Raw genomic sequence first — 17,326 nt, forward strand, 5'->3', positions numbered from 1 at the left:
AACAGTTTCATTCTGTGATGAGCATGTATCTCAGCTGTGATTGATGCAGCTGTTCATTTGTATTTCAAGATAAGCACAACAAAACCGATTGCACTTTTTTACTTCATTGCTGTTTCTATCTTGGATTAAAAGGATTTCTAGACTACCTAATTCAGTCTGCCATACATTGATTACTATTCCATTACACCAGTGTGACTTCTTAATTATACTAACTAAATCACACTTCCATAGTTCCCCAGATAAGCAGATGTTTCAAATATTCTGTGTGGTTAAGTGTGTGGGATCTGCTGCCTCATGAGGTTCTTGTTTTCTGGAAATCAAGGTTAATTGGGCCAGAAGGCTTTAGAGAAATAGCTGATGGGTAGGATAGCTGCAGACCATGGTAACTGTTGCTGCCCAGTTGGTTATCTAAATTCCCAGTGCTTGCTTGTTTACTGACCTGTAAAAGCCATCCTGTAAATGGATTCTAGTCAGTAAACAAAGATGAAAACATGATCCTACCACCCTTTTTCATAATCTGTTTTTGTCTGTCCGTATGTGTTCTCTTTACCTGTTTTATTTAGTGTACCCATTAAAGTTCTTTTAAGCTAGCCTTTCCTTATTATTTTTTGTTCTTATGTATTGCACTATCCTGTGATTGGAAAAGATAATACATGTTCATGAAACAGGCTATATGGGTAAGAAAAATTAGACCATGAGCCTGTTTAGTTTTTTCTTATTGATACTATGTATACTTTCACTTTTTGATCAGCAAGTTCACATGTATTTAAAGTTAGATCAAAAGCCCCGTTGGATTCTACTAGCACTTGTGTATTTTACTGACTCATCCATCTGGGTTTTAATATTACACATTTTGTGACTGAGAGAATGGACTGATGAAGTCTTGATGCTGATAGAATTGAGAGAACTTTTCTGTATTTTACCCAAAGTTTCTTGTTTCTCTGTTACAATTCAAATTTTATTTTTGTATTCCATGGGCTGTTTTGTTTAAAATAAAAAAAACAATAAAAATCATCACAAAGCCTAAAGACTTATTCTCAAGTTGATGGTTTTCCAGCTCATTCTGGAGAAATGTCCCACCAGTTTAATTATCAAGTGAATAATTAACAAATGGATGAAATTCCCCAAGATGAAACCTATTTCAACTTCTTGGGTCTTTTCTTCTGCTTTCTGATTGTTTTCAGGTCAATGAAATAGCTTTTATAAACACCTTGGAAGCTCAGAACAAGCGGCACGACGTGCTGAACAAACTGAAGGAGTACGAGCAGCGCCTGAACGAGCTGCAGGAGGAGCGGCAGCGGCGGCAGGAGGAGAAGCAGGCGCGGGACGAGGCCGTTCAGGTAGGATGGCTCTGGAGCTGCAGGGCCACAAGGAAACACAGGTTTGTGTTTCAGCTGGGCTCTGCAGACGTTAAAGTACAGTTTCTCTTCATTCCTGTGTGTTTCATGACTAAAAGAGCAACGAGAATTTGCTTTCCCTGGCTAGGAGCGCAAGAGAGCCCTGGAAGCGGAGCGGCAGGCCCGGGTGGAGGAGCTGCTGATGAAGAGGAAGGAGCAGGAAGCACGGATTGAGCAGCAGAGGCAAGAGAAGGAAAAAGCACGAGAAGATGCAGCACGGGAGAGGGCCAGGTAACTTTGCAATCGTTTCTTTGGTTCTCTTCACCATTATCCTCCCCAGCAAACTGCACCTTCTCTGCAACAGCACTTCCTTCCTGGCTTGTCAGGCTTAGGGTTTTCAGAAGTATCATTAATAAGGATGCTTGATGAATGGCTTGAAAGAAGAAATCAGGTCAGTCATCATAAATTCTGTAGTATGTTTTTGTATTCCTTACATACATGCACAATGTAAGTTGTAAGGTTGTATTTTATTGCATTAGTCTTAGTTTTATTGCAGATAAGACCTTGTAATAATGTGCCTTTTTCATATTTCACTTTAGTTTTCAAAGAAAACTGTTGCACCCCATTGATTTCCTTATGACTTGTGGGAAAAGCAGTTTCCATTTGCCTTCTGTTGCTATTGTCTTTCAGTAAATCTCTGTGTTTGTTGCTGTAACACTCAGTTTTTAAACTCTTTGTACTTGATATTGCAGTACCATGCTTGCCCTTGGTTTATCTTTTTATCTTTTTTCTTTGCCAGGTATTGATTACACGAGAGATTTTTTCTTTTTTTTTTTCCTTTTTTCTTTTTTTTATTGATAATTTTGGGAAAGAGTAGGAGAGAATACATGTGGTGCCTTACAATGTGGTGATTCTGTTCTGTCAGTCATTGCATCCCCTAATAAGAGTTCTGAGGTTTCTCCACTATGGCAGAGTGAGGGCAGGACTCAGGCTCTTGGGTTTGATGCTCAGGGAGGGATGAGCTTGACTGAGCTGGCTGTTCTGTCCTGGACTGCAGTGTGTTTTGGTGGAACCTTGATGTATCATTTGATGTTTTGTTGGGTTTTTTTCCTGCAGCTACTTAGTTTTCAAAGAAAACAAGATTGATGTACCCATGTTCTCAATTTCCTCCACTCTCCAGAAACTTTTGGGCTTAACGGGCATCAATTTGATTTCACGTTGTAGACACCAAAGATTACATCTGTGAAGCACACAGCCAGGACCTCAGGCTTCATTAATTCTGCTGCTTGGTTTATAGTATTGCCCATAATTAAAAGTTCATAAGGGAACTTCACATGGACTCTTCTCTCTCTTCCTTTTGAGGTGCAGGGAGAATGAATGTTGGTGTGCACGATAGGTTTACTTTCCAGTCTGATGCACTCTGATATATTCTACTTCTTTAATTTACCAAATTCTCTTTGTATTCACCTCCTATTTCTCCCTCTTTTCCTGCAGTTCCCCTCACAAGCATTCCTTAAAACCTTGGTCTAAGTTTAGGATTTTTCTGTGATGGGTGTTAATGGTTCTTGATACATTTTTAATGTCATGGCTTGTTTTCTTCAAAATTGTCATGAACAGGATTTTTTTTCCCCCAAAAAAATATTCAGAAATGTACTGATCACCTTTCATCTTCTGAAGTCTGAGCAACATCACAAAGAGATTCAGCTTTCCATTAGATGTGTAATGAATTCTGGGCAGGATCTGTAGCCTTTGCTGGGGCTTCATGGACCTTTCCTCAGTGTATTGAGCCAAAATCACCTGAGGTTAAGTGAGTTGGAAGGGATCCTTCAGGATCTTATTCTCATTTGCATGTACTCGAGGAAGATTAGGACTAATGGAGAATTTGTTTATGCTGTTTTGAGAAGATAGACCCTGCATGTGTAAGGCTTCTACGTCTTTCTGAAATTTGAGGAAACCCTCAAAGTAAGCAAATGGCTGATAATTGCCCTCCTGACATCTTTGTCTTCTAAAGCCTTCTGCAGTTAGATCCTGTTGAAAATCTTCAAGCATAAAATTCCTTGCTCTTTGAGTTCAATCAGTGTTGAATCTGCCCCATCTCTTTGTTGAACCCCATTAATTTCCTTATGACTTGTGGGAAAAGCAGTTTCCATTTGCCTTCTGTTGCTATTGTCTGTCAGCAAATCTCTGTGTTTGTTGCTCTAACACTCAGTTTTTAAACCCTTTGTACTTGATATTGCAGTACCGTGCTTGCCCTTGGTTTAACTTTATATCTTTTTTCTTTGCCAGATATTGATTACATGAGAGGTTTTTTCTTTTTTTCTTTATTTTTTGATAATTTTGGGAAAGAATAGGAAAGAATACATGTGGTGCCTTACAATGTGGTGATTCTGTTCTGTCAGTCATTGCATCCCCTAATAAGAGTTCTGAGGTTTCTCCACTATGGCAGAGTGAGGGCAGGACTCAGGCTCTTGGGTTTGATGCTCAGGGAGGGATGAGCTTGACTGAGCTGGCTGTTCTGTCCTGGACTGCAGTGTGTTTTGGTGGAACCTTGATGTATCATTTGATGTTTTGTTGGGTTTTTTTCCTGCAGCTAGGATTTGGCTTGTATCCTGAAGATTTAATACTGGCTGGAATGAGCAATTTTTGCAGTATCTGCTTAAAGTTTCTTCAGTATAAGCTTTACCATGTGCATCTGTGTGTGATTAAAACATCTGTATGAATGGAATAGTGTACTTAAAACTGACTTCAAAAGCCCCACTGCCCTTAACTTGTTTCCAGTAAAGCTTTAGTTGTAATTTCAAAGTATTTTATATTCCAGAGAGTTGAAATCCACAATACGGAAATTGTTGTTCTTGTCAATAGAAATCATAAAACTGTATAAAGTGTCCTAACCATAGAAAAAGAATGCTTTTCTGAAGGGCTTGTGCAGGAGTTGTGTTGATGCTCTGTAAAAGGAAACTTGAAGATTTTGTTTCCAAGACAAAACATTATTAGCCCCAAGTATGAAATGGTGATAATCTGTTGTAGTTTGTAGCATTAAACAAATATGTAAAAATGCAGACAAAAAGAAACAGCTAAAATGAGCTTGTAGTTCAGTTTTCCTTTCTGTACCCAGGGGTGATAACACATAAAGTACCTAATGCTTCTCATCCATAATCTCTTCCCCACCCCTCCCACACCCACAGTAAGGGGAAGAGTTTGCTTTTTCTCTCTGAAAGAACGATTTTTAGTGTTTATCATTTGATTTACTTCCTCTGCTGTCTTCTTTCCTATCCACTTGTATCTTTTCTGTGGCTTTTTGTTTCAAAAATGTTACTTCTACATTTATGGAACTGATCTTGTTTTTTCTATCAGATTTCTGTTTAAAATCCCAGACAAACAGGAATCCACACATGACAAAATCCATTGCAGTTTGGATAATAGTCCTTATGTCAGGCTCTGTAGTTTTGCCATACAAGCTCCTTTAATTTTGGAATGCTTTTTGAAAAGATGGCTGATGGCTTTGGTTGACTCCTTCATAGCTCAGTTTTACCCAGAGCCTTCATTATGTCTTTGGCACTTTAGAGCTGCCAGGCTTCTCTCCCATTACATTTTACAAATTTTGTTTGTATAAACAGCATGAGTAGCTGGCTTTCTTCCCCTTTAGGGTTTAGTTGGTCTCTTGGCTTACTGACCGATAGGAAGTTGTTCTTGATGAAACTTCCACCAGTGGGTTTCTGCTTAATGGTCATGGTTACAAGTCAAGTTACACCCCTTGTTCTTTTCTCAGGAAAAAAATCTAAATTTTTTCAACAGGGTGATTCTGTTGATCAAAGTTTTCTCTGGGAGTTTCTGTATTCAAATTTGTACCAATGAGCATTTTATAAAGCGCTGCCCTGAGTGCTGCAAAGGGGTTTTCAATTTGTCGTCTGCTCTTCCCCATTGATTCAGTGACTGCAGCCCTTGGCTGAAGAGTGTAAGTGGTGACAGGGATTCACATTCATCACTCTTTTGTGGCATCTTCTTGACTATCACTGCTCTCATTGGGACTGAGGTGTGATCCAGGTTCTGCTCCAAAGGTTCAAGTGTCTGTCTTTATTAAGTGATTCTAATGAAAACGTCCGCATTCTCTAAGTTGTTTTTTGTTGTTTTTCTTTTCTATTGAATTATCTTCAACTTCATTTTTGGGTTTTCTTGTTCTGCATTGCAAACATAAATGTGTCAGTATTATTCATGCTTTACATTGATACAAATTCTCCCTGTACTTACTATCTTTTGGGTAGAGACCGAGAAGAGAGGTTGGCAGCTCTTACTGCAGCTCAGCAAGAAGCCATGGAAGAACTGCAGAAGAAGATTCAACTGAAGGTATAAAAGGATACATTAGTTGAAAAATACATCAATATTTCTTTGCACAGTTCAATTCTATTTTCTGTCATTCAATGTGATTTCGTTGCTTTGTTTATTTTCCATTCAGCATGATGAAAGTATTAGAAGGCACATGGAACAAATTGAACAGAGAAAAGAGAAAGCAGCTGAACTCAGTAGTGGAAGACATGCTAATACTGACTATGCACCAAAACTCACACCCTATGAGCGAAAGAAGCAGTGCTCATTGTGCAATGTCATGGTGAGTTGGGCAGAGGGGACATGCTGGAATTGCAAGACCAACCCAAGCCATGAAGCTCCAAGTTCTGCTTCACTCGCTTGCACATTTGCTGTATCCCTGCTCTGCTTTTGTAAAAAGTGCATCTTATTCTTCTGCCCATGAATCAGGTGGGTTAGGGAAGATTTAAAAGAGCTGTAGAGTTGTGGGTCGAATGGAGACTCTGGGCAGTGCTCACTTATTGGCTGTGCTGAGAGAAGCAAGAACTCAGGAGCATCGGCTGGAAGAAGGTAGTTTAAAGATAGATTTAAAGCAAAGTAAAGAGTGTGGTCCTTTACATAGCAGGCAACTGAGCTGGGAACACCTTGTTGTAAGATGCTGTGGGTATTTGAATTTGCTGTGAGTTCAGGGACTGATTGGTTAAGTGTAGTTGGACTGAAATTCACAGAGAAACCACATCAAGCTCAAGAAGTTCTTGAATTGAGTTTGGTTGGACGCTTGAAAGCGTTGGACAGGAAAAGGAGTGTTCTCTTTGTCTCCTCTCTCCCTTTGGTGTCTGATTTTTTTGGTCTCTGTTGGAAGCCAAGGACATTGCTTGGCAGTGTCCCAAGCTCAGCCGGGGCTCTCTGCCTGTGCCTGCCCTCCCTGTCCCAGGAATGGTGGGGGAGAGAAGCCACACAGCCACTGGGCCAGAGCTGGGAGATCTCCTGCTGATAACTGCTTTCACTGCTTTGCAGAGACTGTGCATTATCAGAGTTACATGCCACTGTGCATTATTTCTCTGTAATTGCTGCATTAAGCAAGATTGCATGGGATCACCTCAGGCAGTGCTGGAACAGAAACTCAGGCTCAGCAGGCTGGAGTCTTGTGTACTCACTCATCTTGCATTTCAGAATGAAACTCCAATGTATGAAATCAGATTGAAGTGAAAATGAGAGGAGAGCCTAATGTATTTTTAAATTTATTATTACACTGCTGGCTAGCAAATTATTCTGTAATTTACTGTTAAGTCCTGCATAAAATATGTTTATGTAAATTAGCTTGAGGAGTAAAATTGCTTGAATTTCTGAACATACCCCTGACAAATTGGCATGTTTTATATTATGTTGAAAGTACTGTTACTTATATATTATGGAATTTGCAAAGGAAAAATAACTACTAAGTTATTGTCATTACAGATTTCATCAGAAGTGTATCTTTTCAGCCACATTAAAGGGAAAAAACACCAACAAGCTGTGAGAGAAAACAGTAGTATACAAGGACGAGAGCTTTCAGATGAAGAAGTGGTAAGTTTTGTGCTATTTTTTCTGTATTACTTCTGGTTTTAAATGCCATTCAGCTTGAAAAAGGAGTTGAACAAAACTGTTTCTGTTAGCATGGGGATCATAGCAGAATACCAGTGAAAAACAATGAAAGAAACAGTGCATTCACATACTGCAGGCAATTGCCACTTGAAGTTGATTCTTTATAAAATGTGACTAATTGCTTTTCTGTTAATCGAAGGCATTTTTCATGTCACTACATTTATCTTTGCAGATAAATACATTATACATTACAGTTGTCACCATCCTGCTGTTTTCTTTGTTTCTTCATCTTGCTTAAAATCTCTTAGTCCTTTGCTAGGTGAGCAGGTGTGCTGTCCTGTGCATCAAGGTCCATAATGCTGAAAAATTAGTGCTAAATTACTTCCAAATGTAAGATTTGAAACGTTTTGGAAGTGTTAATGTTGCTAAGAAGAATACTAGTTTTTCAGTAGCTTCCTTAGAAGAGCTGGCATTTAGGGTGATTTTGAGGAAGCATTGAAGGTTTTGTACTTTACCAGGAGTCTATTCTTCTGTAGAAAGGACATCTGCATAGCTGTCTCATGTCATTTTTTGTTGCTGCTGCCAGAATTCAACTACAGTATTAAGTCAAGGGCTCTTTAAGGAGAACTTGGGTTCTGCCACATCCAAAAAATTTATGCATGCCCCTGTATTATATCTGTCAGATATTAGGAGGAAATAGTGTGCAAGCCAGTTCTTCGGCACTGACTCAGATTGAACTTGTATTTGGAAATGTATTTCCAGCCAGGCTGATTCAGATGAGACTGTCCAGTAGTTCCGATTTTTTTCACTTTCCTTCACAGTTCTTTCACTATTTTTATTTACTGAAATCTTCTCTTTGTTTTCAGCTTCGTATATCTGGTTTCCTTTCTAAAAACTTAGGAGAGTTAGGTCTCTGAAGTGCTGGAATCCACAGAGGTGGTTATCACTGAAAAAGCAGAAAATGATAACTGGAGAAGGACAGTAGTCTGGAGGAATAAATGTTTGTGGAGTTGCCCTTTCCTGCCCCTTCCCAGCTGTAATGAAAGTACCTAAAGTAGTTTCTCAGTTTCTTTCTTCTTCTTGGACAGTGTTTACTGGGAGTTGGGTGGTTTTGGATTTGGATTTTTTGTGCCAGGCTTACACATAAAATTTCCATACTGCACCTGTTTGTCTGGAGATACCAGCTGTGAGATTTCCCAGAATCTGTCCTGTTGTGGGTACTCCCAGGTATGGATTGACATTTCCTTGGATCTCTCTGGCCTTTGCTGGTACCTGTCTGGCCACTGGTGCCTGAAGTGTGCTTCTTGCTGGGCAGCTGGCTCAGAGGAGCCTGCAGGAGCACTGGACTGGATTTCCTTGTGCCTGGACATTACACACTCTCCACATCTCATTTGATAGCTGAGCAATTCCAGTTTCTGGGGAACAGAATCAGGTACTGACAGCTGCCTTTGCACTCAGCTGGGGAAACAGAAGTTCCACTAGAGGGCACAAAGATCCTGATTTTTGTGCCTATATCCAGGGTTTCTCAGCAAAACCTTTTGATGAGAACTTAAGACCTAGAGGAAGGTTAAATGTATGTATTTCTTGAGTAACGCTTAGTGCAGGATAGAAAGGAGAGAACAATTCTAACTGAATTAACAGCTTGAGAGTTACTATATCAGATTCCAATATCCATAATCAAGATGGTGCAGAGTATTTGGCAGACTGGCAATGTATGGATGCTTCCATTGTTAGGTATTTTAGATATTATTTATGGTCATATTTCAGTTAGTCCAAGTATAAAATTCTGAGCTATATTATTGTAACCTAAAATTTTCCAGGTCTGAGGCCTTCTCTGCTTTTTATTACCTTTTTTTTTTGTTCAAAGAGCAGTAGTGAGACATTCATTATAGATCTGGGCAGTGTAGAGTAGGAAAGCAGTTTTGCTAACCAGAGCAATCTGCTTTGTGTATCCCTTTATTCAGCAAGCATAGTAAATGCCAGCCTCACAACTAAAGCATTCAGTAACTTCCCAAGTTTTTTAATACTTGAGAAAAAATTCCAAAGTTTTATACAGAAGTGAAGCCATATTGCAGGAAATGATCATAGTTTTTTGTAATATTTGCAGTAGTCACAGTTACTTGTTTATCACCGGTTTCAATTTTTCAGTCAGTGAAGGTAACTCTAGTGAGAATACACTTGTGCTACTTAAAATTATTACTTGTCATCTGTGATGTCTTTAGATTATATATGTCTTGTCTGTGACCCTTCTTCTTTGACATAAAAGATTTTATTTATATCACCTTTGACCTAATAAAATTTCACCTTTAACCTTATGCACTTGACACCTCAGATAACTTACTCTTGATCTTTGACTCATTTTGTGTTCAGCCTCTTCAGTATATTAGGTAGCTGCCTGGAAAGAAAGCTTTTATAAAATTCTAATCTGATAATAGAATTTCTTTGCTATTACTTGGGAAATCACAAAATTTTAAATACTTTAATTTTGTCCATATTGGTACCTCAGATTTAGGTGTCTCCTCAGGGCTTTGGAAACTGATTGAAGCAAATGATTGTATAATTTTTCTTCACACAGTAAGGAGTTTTCTTGGTTAATTTGACTGTAAGCAAAAAGTTAAAAACTTCTTAATGGTCATGGACACTGATTCCTCTGGGCCAGTTGGGTGGTAGGAGTTGATCTTTCCAGAAGTAAAAAGAAGCTGCTGTATCCTAGGGGTTTTCTCTTCACTGTAATGTCTATAAATTCTGTCATTTTAGAGGCATTTTCAGAGGTAAAAGCAGACTTCATGTTGGAGCAATGTCCCACTGGTTTGGCATTAAGTGCTTATTGTGCTTAATTCCAGCTTGTCTGGTGCAGGAGCTGACAGCTGGGATTAGACCGTCAGGAAGGTGAATTCATTTGTGGATGTGAAACGTACAAAGAAAATAGTTTTGCTGTGAATGAAGATGCAAAAATGAAAAAGCCTAGAAGTTCATTCTCAGATTGTGTGGCAGCTTTATTGCACGTCAGCCTTTTGGGTTCTTCATTTGGGGCTTTATTAGTCTCCAGCTGAAACAGTTGTAGCTTTCTCTTACAGCAAGCAGCTCTTGGTTTTCTAACAGTGGTTATCCTGTAAAAGCAAATTAAGTTCTGTTCACTTTGGTTACTTCCTTTGTAACTTTGCTTTTGCCTGGCCTCTTGTAGATACATTAATTCACCTAGGTGGTAAAACTGGCAGCAGGCTGAAAGTCATCTTCAGTATATTTCTGAAGCTTTCAGTGCTCCCACTGGCCCACATCCTTTCAGCATTATCTCCAGTGCAGTAAGAGCGAGCTGCCTGCATTATCTCTCTGCTTAAGTGCCTGGCTGCTTCCATCAAACCCTCAGCTCCTGCTTTTGCAGTGCCATTTTCTGTGCTATTGATTTCCCGTCCCCTCTCTCAACATCCACCTTGCTTTTAGTTCAGCAAAGGATGTAAACAGTGTAAGCAATTTGCTTTCATGGACTTCACTGCAATCAATTAGTATGTTGGTAGTCCTGACTAATTGCTTGCTGAATGAAAGCCTGTGTGACACAAAGGCCTCACTGAAAAGGTGCCTGCAAGAGCCATGGGACAACACCTGGTCATTTCATTAGGCTGAGGAGTCTCTGCAAGGACCTTGTAGACGTTTTCTCCTACTTGTAGCTCCTAGATTTTAGGAGCTACAGGCACTTTTTAGGCACTTTTATGCCCCTCTGCTTTCCCTTCTGCCTTTGCCTTTCTTGTCTCTGCTGGTTTGTTTGGAGAAATACACTCAAGGGCTCCCTTTGAACCATTGTCCCAGCTCTCTCTGTATCTCCTGGCCTTTAAATGCCATGGTTTAAAGGGACTTTCAGAATATAAATCATGTCGTTCCATGTGGTCTATGAATGTTTCTAATAAGTGAAAAGCTCTTCTAAAAACCAGATGCAATAGATAACTTGGCTGGGTTTGGTTAATTTATATAAGGTGCATGCTACAATTTTATGTATTCCAAAGAAGGATGGAGAAATATTAATGAACTGTTGTTTGCATATGTGAAAAATGTGCTTTTTCTTATCAGGAGAGAAAACTGATTCTATTGTCATTATATAAAGGCAACAAAGGACTTCTAAGAGGTGCATTTAGATCAAATGAAAATGTAATCCCATGATGGAGCAGAGAGGTGATTTTTGTCTGAAGACTGACAGCGTTAAAATGTGAGGATTTATATAAAGACCTGGTTGCTTGAGCCCACACACGTTCCTTTGAAAAAAGCTGCTGGCCAGTGACTGAAGCTCCCTGTGGAGCTGGGGCTGCAGGGGAGCCTGTCCTGGCCCAGCTCTGATTTGCAGAGTGCCTCCTGTGCTGGCAGCTGCCCCAGGATAAGCCGTGAGCCCGGGCTGGCTGTGCTGGGAGCTGAGGCAGGGCTGTGCTGTGCTGTGCCAGCCAGGTGAGCTTTGCAGCCAGCACCACCACAGCCAGAGCTCCTGCTCACAGCACTTGGAAGTTCTGGAAGGTTTTTAGAATTTAGGAGTGAGGAGTTGTTTTTCTGAAAGAAATCAAGCTGTTTTCCTAGAAGGGTGTGCTGCTTCCATTATTTCTTGCAGAGGAAACCATTGAGGGAAAAAGATGTGGCAATAGCTTAATGTCTGACCCTTGCTGTTCTTCATCTGTATTTACAAGGATTTTTCTTGTCTAGACACATGGTGGTGCCAGGATTTTGGTAATTATTTTTTTAATACACTATGTTTTCATTCCAATTAAATTATATATCACTATTGTTTTGTTGCTTTAGCCTTTGCAGTATTGAAAAAATGCCTTTGTTTTCCTTCCTTTCTGAATCAGAGTGTTTTCAAGTTCTTGTATTTAAATGAAGTATAGTGTTTTATGAACTCCTTTGGTAGCCTAAAAGATATGATTAAGCAAAATGGAAAATAACAATACTAAACAGGGTCACGTTTTTAGTTTCATCTAATAGAGGAGTTTGAGAGGTTTATACCTGTGGATATGTAGCTTTTAAAAACCATTATACACAATTAATAGTTCTCTTTTTTATTCTGGAACATTCAGATGTATGTTACATGTCTCCCTGTGTTCAGAAATCAGACTGGTTTGGGGTGGAAGGGATCTTAGAGCTCCTCCAGTGCCACCCCTGCTGTGGCAGGGTCACCTTCCACTGTCCCAGGGTGCTCCAAGCCCCATCCAGCCTGGCCTGGGACCCTTCAGGGATCCAGGGGCAGCCACAGCTCTGGTCAGTGCCCAGTGTGTCCAGCCTGGCTCGTGCCCTGGTGTTTGCTCCTCATCTCCCCTGGCATTTGGCTGCTCCATTTGACCATTGCTGCACAGGGAGATGGGCCTGGGCCAGCTCTGGTGGCACTGCAGCCATTTCTGGGCTGTATGGTGGTGCATGTCTTTTGGTCATATGTAGAACAATATTCCTGTTTGCTTTATCCACAGACTTCATAAGTAGGTTCATTTTTTTTCTTGGCATCTTATTATAGTTCTCCAACAGTAGCCCATTTTTCTTCTCTTGCTCAGGGGAAACAATCTGTAAATCACTTGCAAACAAGAACTCCTCATCCCAGTAAAGCCTCAGGTTCTGGTTGAGTTGGCTTTACTCAATTTTCTTTCTTTCTTTTTTTTTTTTCCTGAGGAAGGAAGGATGTTTTTTAGAGTAGAGTTATGTGTTTCTAGAGGAGTGGAATTATGCCAGGCATCTGTGGTTCATTTTTGTTTATGGATGTTTCATACCTCGTGGGTACCTGTGGTCCTTTCAGTCCAGGAGCTCTGGCCATGTCATTCTGCTGTGAATAATTCTGTCCTGGAAGACATTGTCATGAAAATCAATGATTATGAAGTCTAATCCACGCTGCAGCTTGCAGAAGGTCTCTCAGTACCCCATACATCAATTCTAGTTTTTTGTACTTTGCAGAGCAATAGCTTCTTACTTTTAATTTATTATGAAGTATTGTTTTTCTTGGCAAAAACATATGAGATTAATAGTTTATTGGCTGTGCCTTTAATTGTGCTAGATCACTGCCAGCAGCTGCACCCTTCCTATTTTTGGCTTGGGCATCTCCAATATCCACAAGCAGTAAAAGGAACTGCTGCTGGCAGGCCCAGCTCACTGTGATCTCCCCTTTCTCTCAGCTGTCCTTGCAGCCAGATGATAAAGTCAGTGCCTTCCAGCCCTCCTCCCTCATCTGCAGGGATGCTTTCCATGGCCAGGATGCAGAATTCTCATCACACAGAGAATTTACCTTCTGTTCCCACATTTTGGAGTGACAAGTGGGAATGGTATTAAAAATCTGAAAAAATACTTAAAGCTGCTATTAAGATTATTATTTGTTATGTGTCTTAGTGGCAGACTGTCATGTCACTGAATCCATGGACAAGCAAGGTGGCTGAAAGTGCTGTCACTGTCAGCAGTAAAAATAGATTTTAGTTTGGTTATGCTGAAAAGCAGGATTAGTCCCTCATGGGAAAAAACCTAAATCCAGATGTCAAGGAAAACCTAGTTGTACAATGAAAGGTTACTCTTCAGTTTGAATGAATAATAAAAGTTTTTTAGTGCTCTCAGCTCATCTTCTAAAGTACAGTCTAGCATAGAAATGTGAATAATGAAAATCTTGATTTTGAGAAAATAATATTTGAAAACTCATTACATTATAACCTGTTTCTTGTACGTATAGCACCTCTAGTAACACTTTTAATTCATAGTAATAAGGAATACCTTCCATCTTAGATTCTGCATATTTTGGAGTGGATGATCACTTGTGGTCCTATAATAGTATTTGATCTGTTTACAATGAAGAATTACTGATCATTTGTGTTTCAGGCTGTCACTGTTTAAAATTGAAGTGTGTTTTTGATATAACTCACAGACTGCTTCAGCATCTGTTTTCCATATTAAATATTGTCCTAGATTATGAGGAAAAAATAAAATAGTAATTCTGTTGAAACATGTAGTAAAATCATGAACAAATATTCCTGTGGTAATGTGATTTAGAATTGAACCCTAAAAAACTCCTCAAAGTTTGGCAAATATATCCCTTAGGTGATTATATATACAAGTAAGAAACCATTATTCCTGACATTGGTAATAAATAGTGAAAACACTTTTAAATTATTTTCTGCAGTTACAGGATATTGTTTATTTTGAAACAGGTAGAGATGTAAATCCAAAAGATATATGTAGGCTTCAGAATAGTTACCTATTGATTTGCTAGAATATATTCCTTATGTACATTACCTTTATGGAAAATACTCAGTTTGATATATATATTTTCTATATTAAAATGGTAAATGAATGACAGCTATTATTATGTGAAATAAGCAACTACAAGTATTTCTTTATAGTCTTCCTCATGCTTATATTTTAATGCTGATGTGAGAGGGCAAGTAATAACAAGTGTTTGGAAGTTATGAAGACTGAGTTTAGATAAATAGCTGGGGACAGATGTTTTTCAAGTTGCCTTGGTCTGCAGAACTGGGTTAGAACACTTACAAGAATGCCTTTTCTTTCAGAACTTGGGGATTCAAGGTTGGAAAGCATACAAAAATAACAGAATAATCAGCCTTGCTATATTCTGGCATTCTGCTTCAGTTCTGGCCAGAATCCAGAAATATAGAAGGCAATGAAAATGAAAAAATAACAGAGGGGAAAAAACCTACAAACTCTTTGAGATTCAGCAGGGTCATTTTGGCTTGGTTTCTTTGGGTGAAAGTCCAACAGGCAGGAAGGTTTTGCAGATCTGTGACTTGGTGAGTTTATAAATGATGGAGCTCAGGTCAGGAGCCCTGGGTGGCCATGGCACTGCCAGGCCTTGCCTGCCCCATGCTGGACAAGGATCCCCCTGCAGTGCTGCCTCCTGAGCTTGGAGCAGGTGCCAGCAGCCCCCTGCTCCCCTGGCTGCTGCTCCTGCCTTCTCCTGCCTGCTCCAGGGATCCCAGAGGCTCCTGTCCCTGCCTGTGCAGGGGAACTCTGTGCCAGGGATAGCACAGAGCAGCTGCAGCTGGGGCTGCCCTGCACCAGCACAGCCAGGCTCTCCTTCCCCCCTTGGCTTGCCAATGCTGTCCTGCCTGTGCAGGCGTGCCCCAGGCAGAATTCATAAAAAGGAACACTTACTTCAAAAGAAAGGAACAGGAAATAAGTGTTTGTGTTATGGTTACCCCTAATTTTAGAAGGAGGGAATTTTGTTAGGAAGAATTCTGTTTGGCATGCTTCACAATTTAATAAAGTTCCTATTAATATTTTCTGAGTAGTGAAATGAATAGTAACTTATATGTAATACACAGAGCCAAGAAATGTCATAGTGGAAAAAATGGGGTAGGAACATAATTTTGTAGTTGTGTTCTGGTTTGATAAATACATATCCAAGGTTTCACCTGCCAAGGACAGATCCATGGGTGCTCTTGCTGTAATTAGGACAGTAAATTGGGAGAGCTGCTGGAGAGTATTGGTCTTGTGAATGGCTATTGTATGAAGAGGATGTCAGTTGGGAAATTTCTTGTGCAGCTGTTATATTTTATGTGGATAACTGAGGTTCAGAATCCAGTTTAAGGTATGGTTTTCCTCATCCAAGCAGAAGTGGACTCTGCTCAGCTATATAGCATTTCAGCATTTTGTAGCATTTGCTGCACTGTCCGTGGAAAACTTTGCAATTATGTTCATTCTGGAGTCTGAAAAAAATTACTTTTATTTCAGGGGATATTGATTATAATGCTGTTATCCTTGTAGTATAAACATGTCATATAAGAAACAGAGAAAACATTGGTTATAAGAAGTGCTTAGTCAACTAAAATTATCAGCTTCAAGATATGAGACTAACAGGGTAGATTTTCTGGTTCAGGCAGTTGGAGGGGACTAGGCAATAACCAGCAAGAATGTGACTTCAGTGGTGACCTTATTAGCTTTAGCTTTAATGGTTTTGGCAACTCCATTTCTCATGCAGTTTGTAGAGGAGGCCCATCTGTTGCGTTTGGAAAGCTTCAGGATTTTCAATGACTTGACCAAAAGTGAGAACAGTTGAGAGTGGAGGGAGAAGGAAGGAATAGCAAAGAAATTCTGTTTGCTTTGTGGTGACTGCAGTTTTACATGAGCAATAATATTAGTCTTTATCACCTTGTTTGTAAATAAAGTATTGAAACTTTTATGAAATTTATGTTGGTTGTTCTAAAAATTACTTCAGTGTTCTGTAAAAATTTAAATAACGTGTCTGTACAAAATGCCATTAAATATCCCATGTGGATGTTTACTATCTTACTTTTGCTTCATGGCTTTTTCAGCTGGAGATTGAGGGTCTCCCCCTGAGACAGGTACAGGATACCTTGGGATTTTTAACAGTAGTTCTTCACTTTGGAGAATGCTTGGCAATAATACAGGACAGAAGGAGCAGGAGTTTTTCTACTCTAGTGGGTAACTGAGCCATCTTCACATGAGCAGAGAGGAACACACTGAGGTGACCATGTCAGCATTCAGTTCTTGTTTCTTTATCCTACAGCTGTACATCCCAGCACAGAGCAGTGCCTGCTCTTTGTGGCACAGATTCTCTCACCTTCACGAGAGCTGAGACCTTGCTTTGTGATGTTGCTGATCTCAGCTGTGCAGCTCAGAGGATGAGTATCAAGTATGAAAAATGATGGCAGAAGTCTGACACAGAATGACCATCGTCACTGGCTCTGGTTTAATCCTGAGATGAAAAGTGTTCTGTTAGGACAGAGCTGGCAAAATTATTATATTGTATATAAGCCTTTAAAACAGAGCTTCAGAGAAATTGCACAGCTAAAATTGGTATGGCTGAAACTAAAACTGCACTGAAAATTTTTGGTAGGCTCAATACAGATCATAATGACAGCAGCTTCCATTAAAAAAGAGCCTCTACTTACAATGTTTTGCTTTTATAATGGCCTAAATTCTCCAAAGATATTGTGGTTTACCAGTATCTGAGGATTTGGGGGCAGAATGTGCTCAGCCTAGCACAGGACTTGACCAGTGATGACCCCACACGTTGCCATAAGAATAAACCCAGAATGCTTTTAGGGAGAGGATAAATTCATTTAATCTCAAATTCTGACTGCACTTTATAGCAGTCAGAATATATATATATATATATATATATA

General features: G+C 39.7%; 1 protein-coding gene across 3 annotated transcripts in view; it reads left to right on the forward strand.

Moving 5' to 3' along the window:
- Nucleotides 1–17,326, forward strand: part of SCAPER (S-phase cyclin A associated protein in the ER) — a 137,437-nt gene that overhangs the window by 36,727 nt on the left and 83,384 nt on the right. For all 3 annotated transcript variants that reach the window (XM_039732460.1, XM_039732468.1, XM_039732476.1), the window contains exons 16-20: nt 1,185–1,340; nt 1,486–1,628; nt 5,600–5,681; nt 5,791–5,943; nt 7,098–7,205. In XM_039732460.1, the coding sequence (XP_039588394.1) occupies nt 1,185–1,340; nt 1,486–1,628; nt 5,600–5,681; nt 5,791–5,943; nt 7,098–7,205 (642 nt within the window). The remainder of the gene's footprint in view (nt 1–1,184; nt 1,341–1,485; nt 1,629–5,599; nt 5,682–5,790; nt 5,944–7,097; nt 7,206–17,326) is intronic.

The sequence above is a fragment of the Passer montanus genome, unplaced genomic scaffold, assembly GCF_014805655.1.
Source record: "Passer montanus isolate IOZ18808 unplaced genomic scaffold, ASM1480565v1 scaffold111, whole genome shotgun sequence".
Classification (NCBI taxonomy): Eukaryota; Metazoa; Chordata; class Aves; order Passeriformes; family Passeridae; genus Passer; species Passer montanus.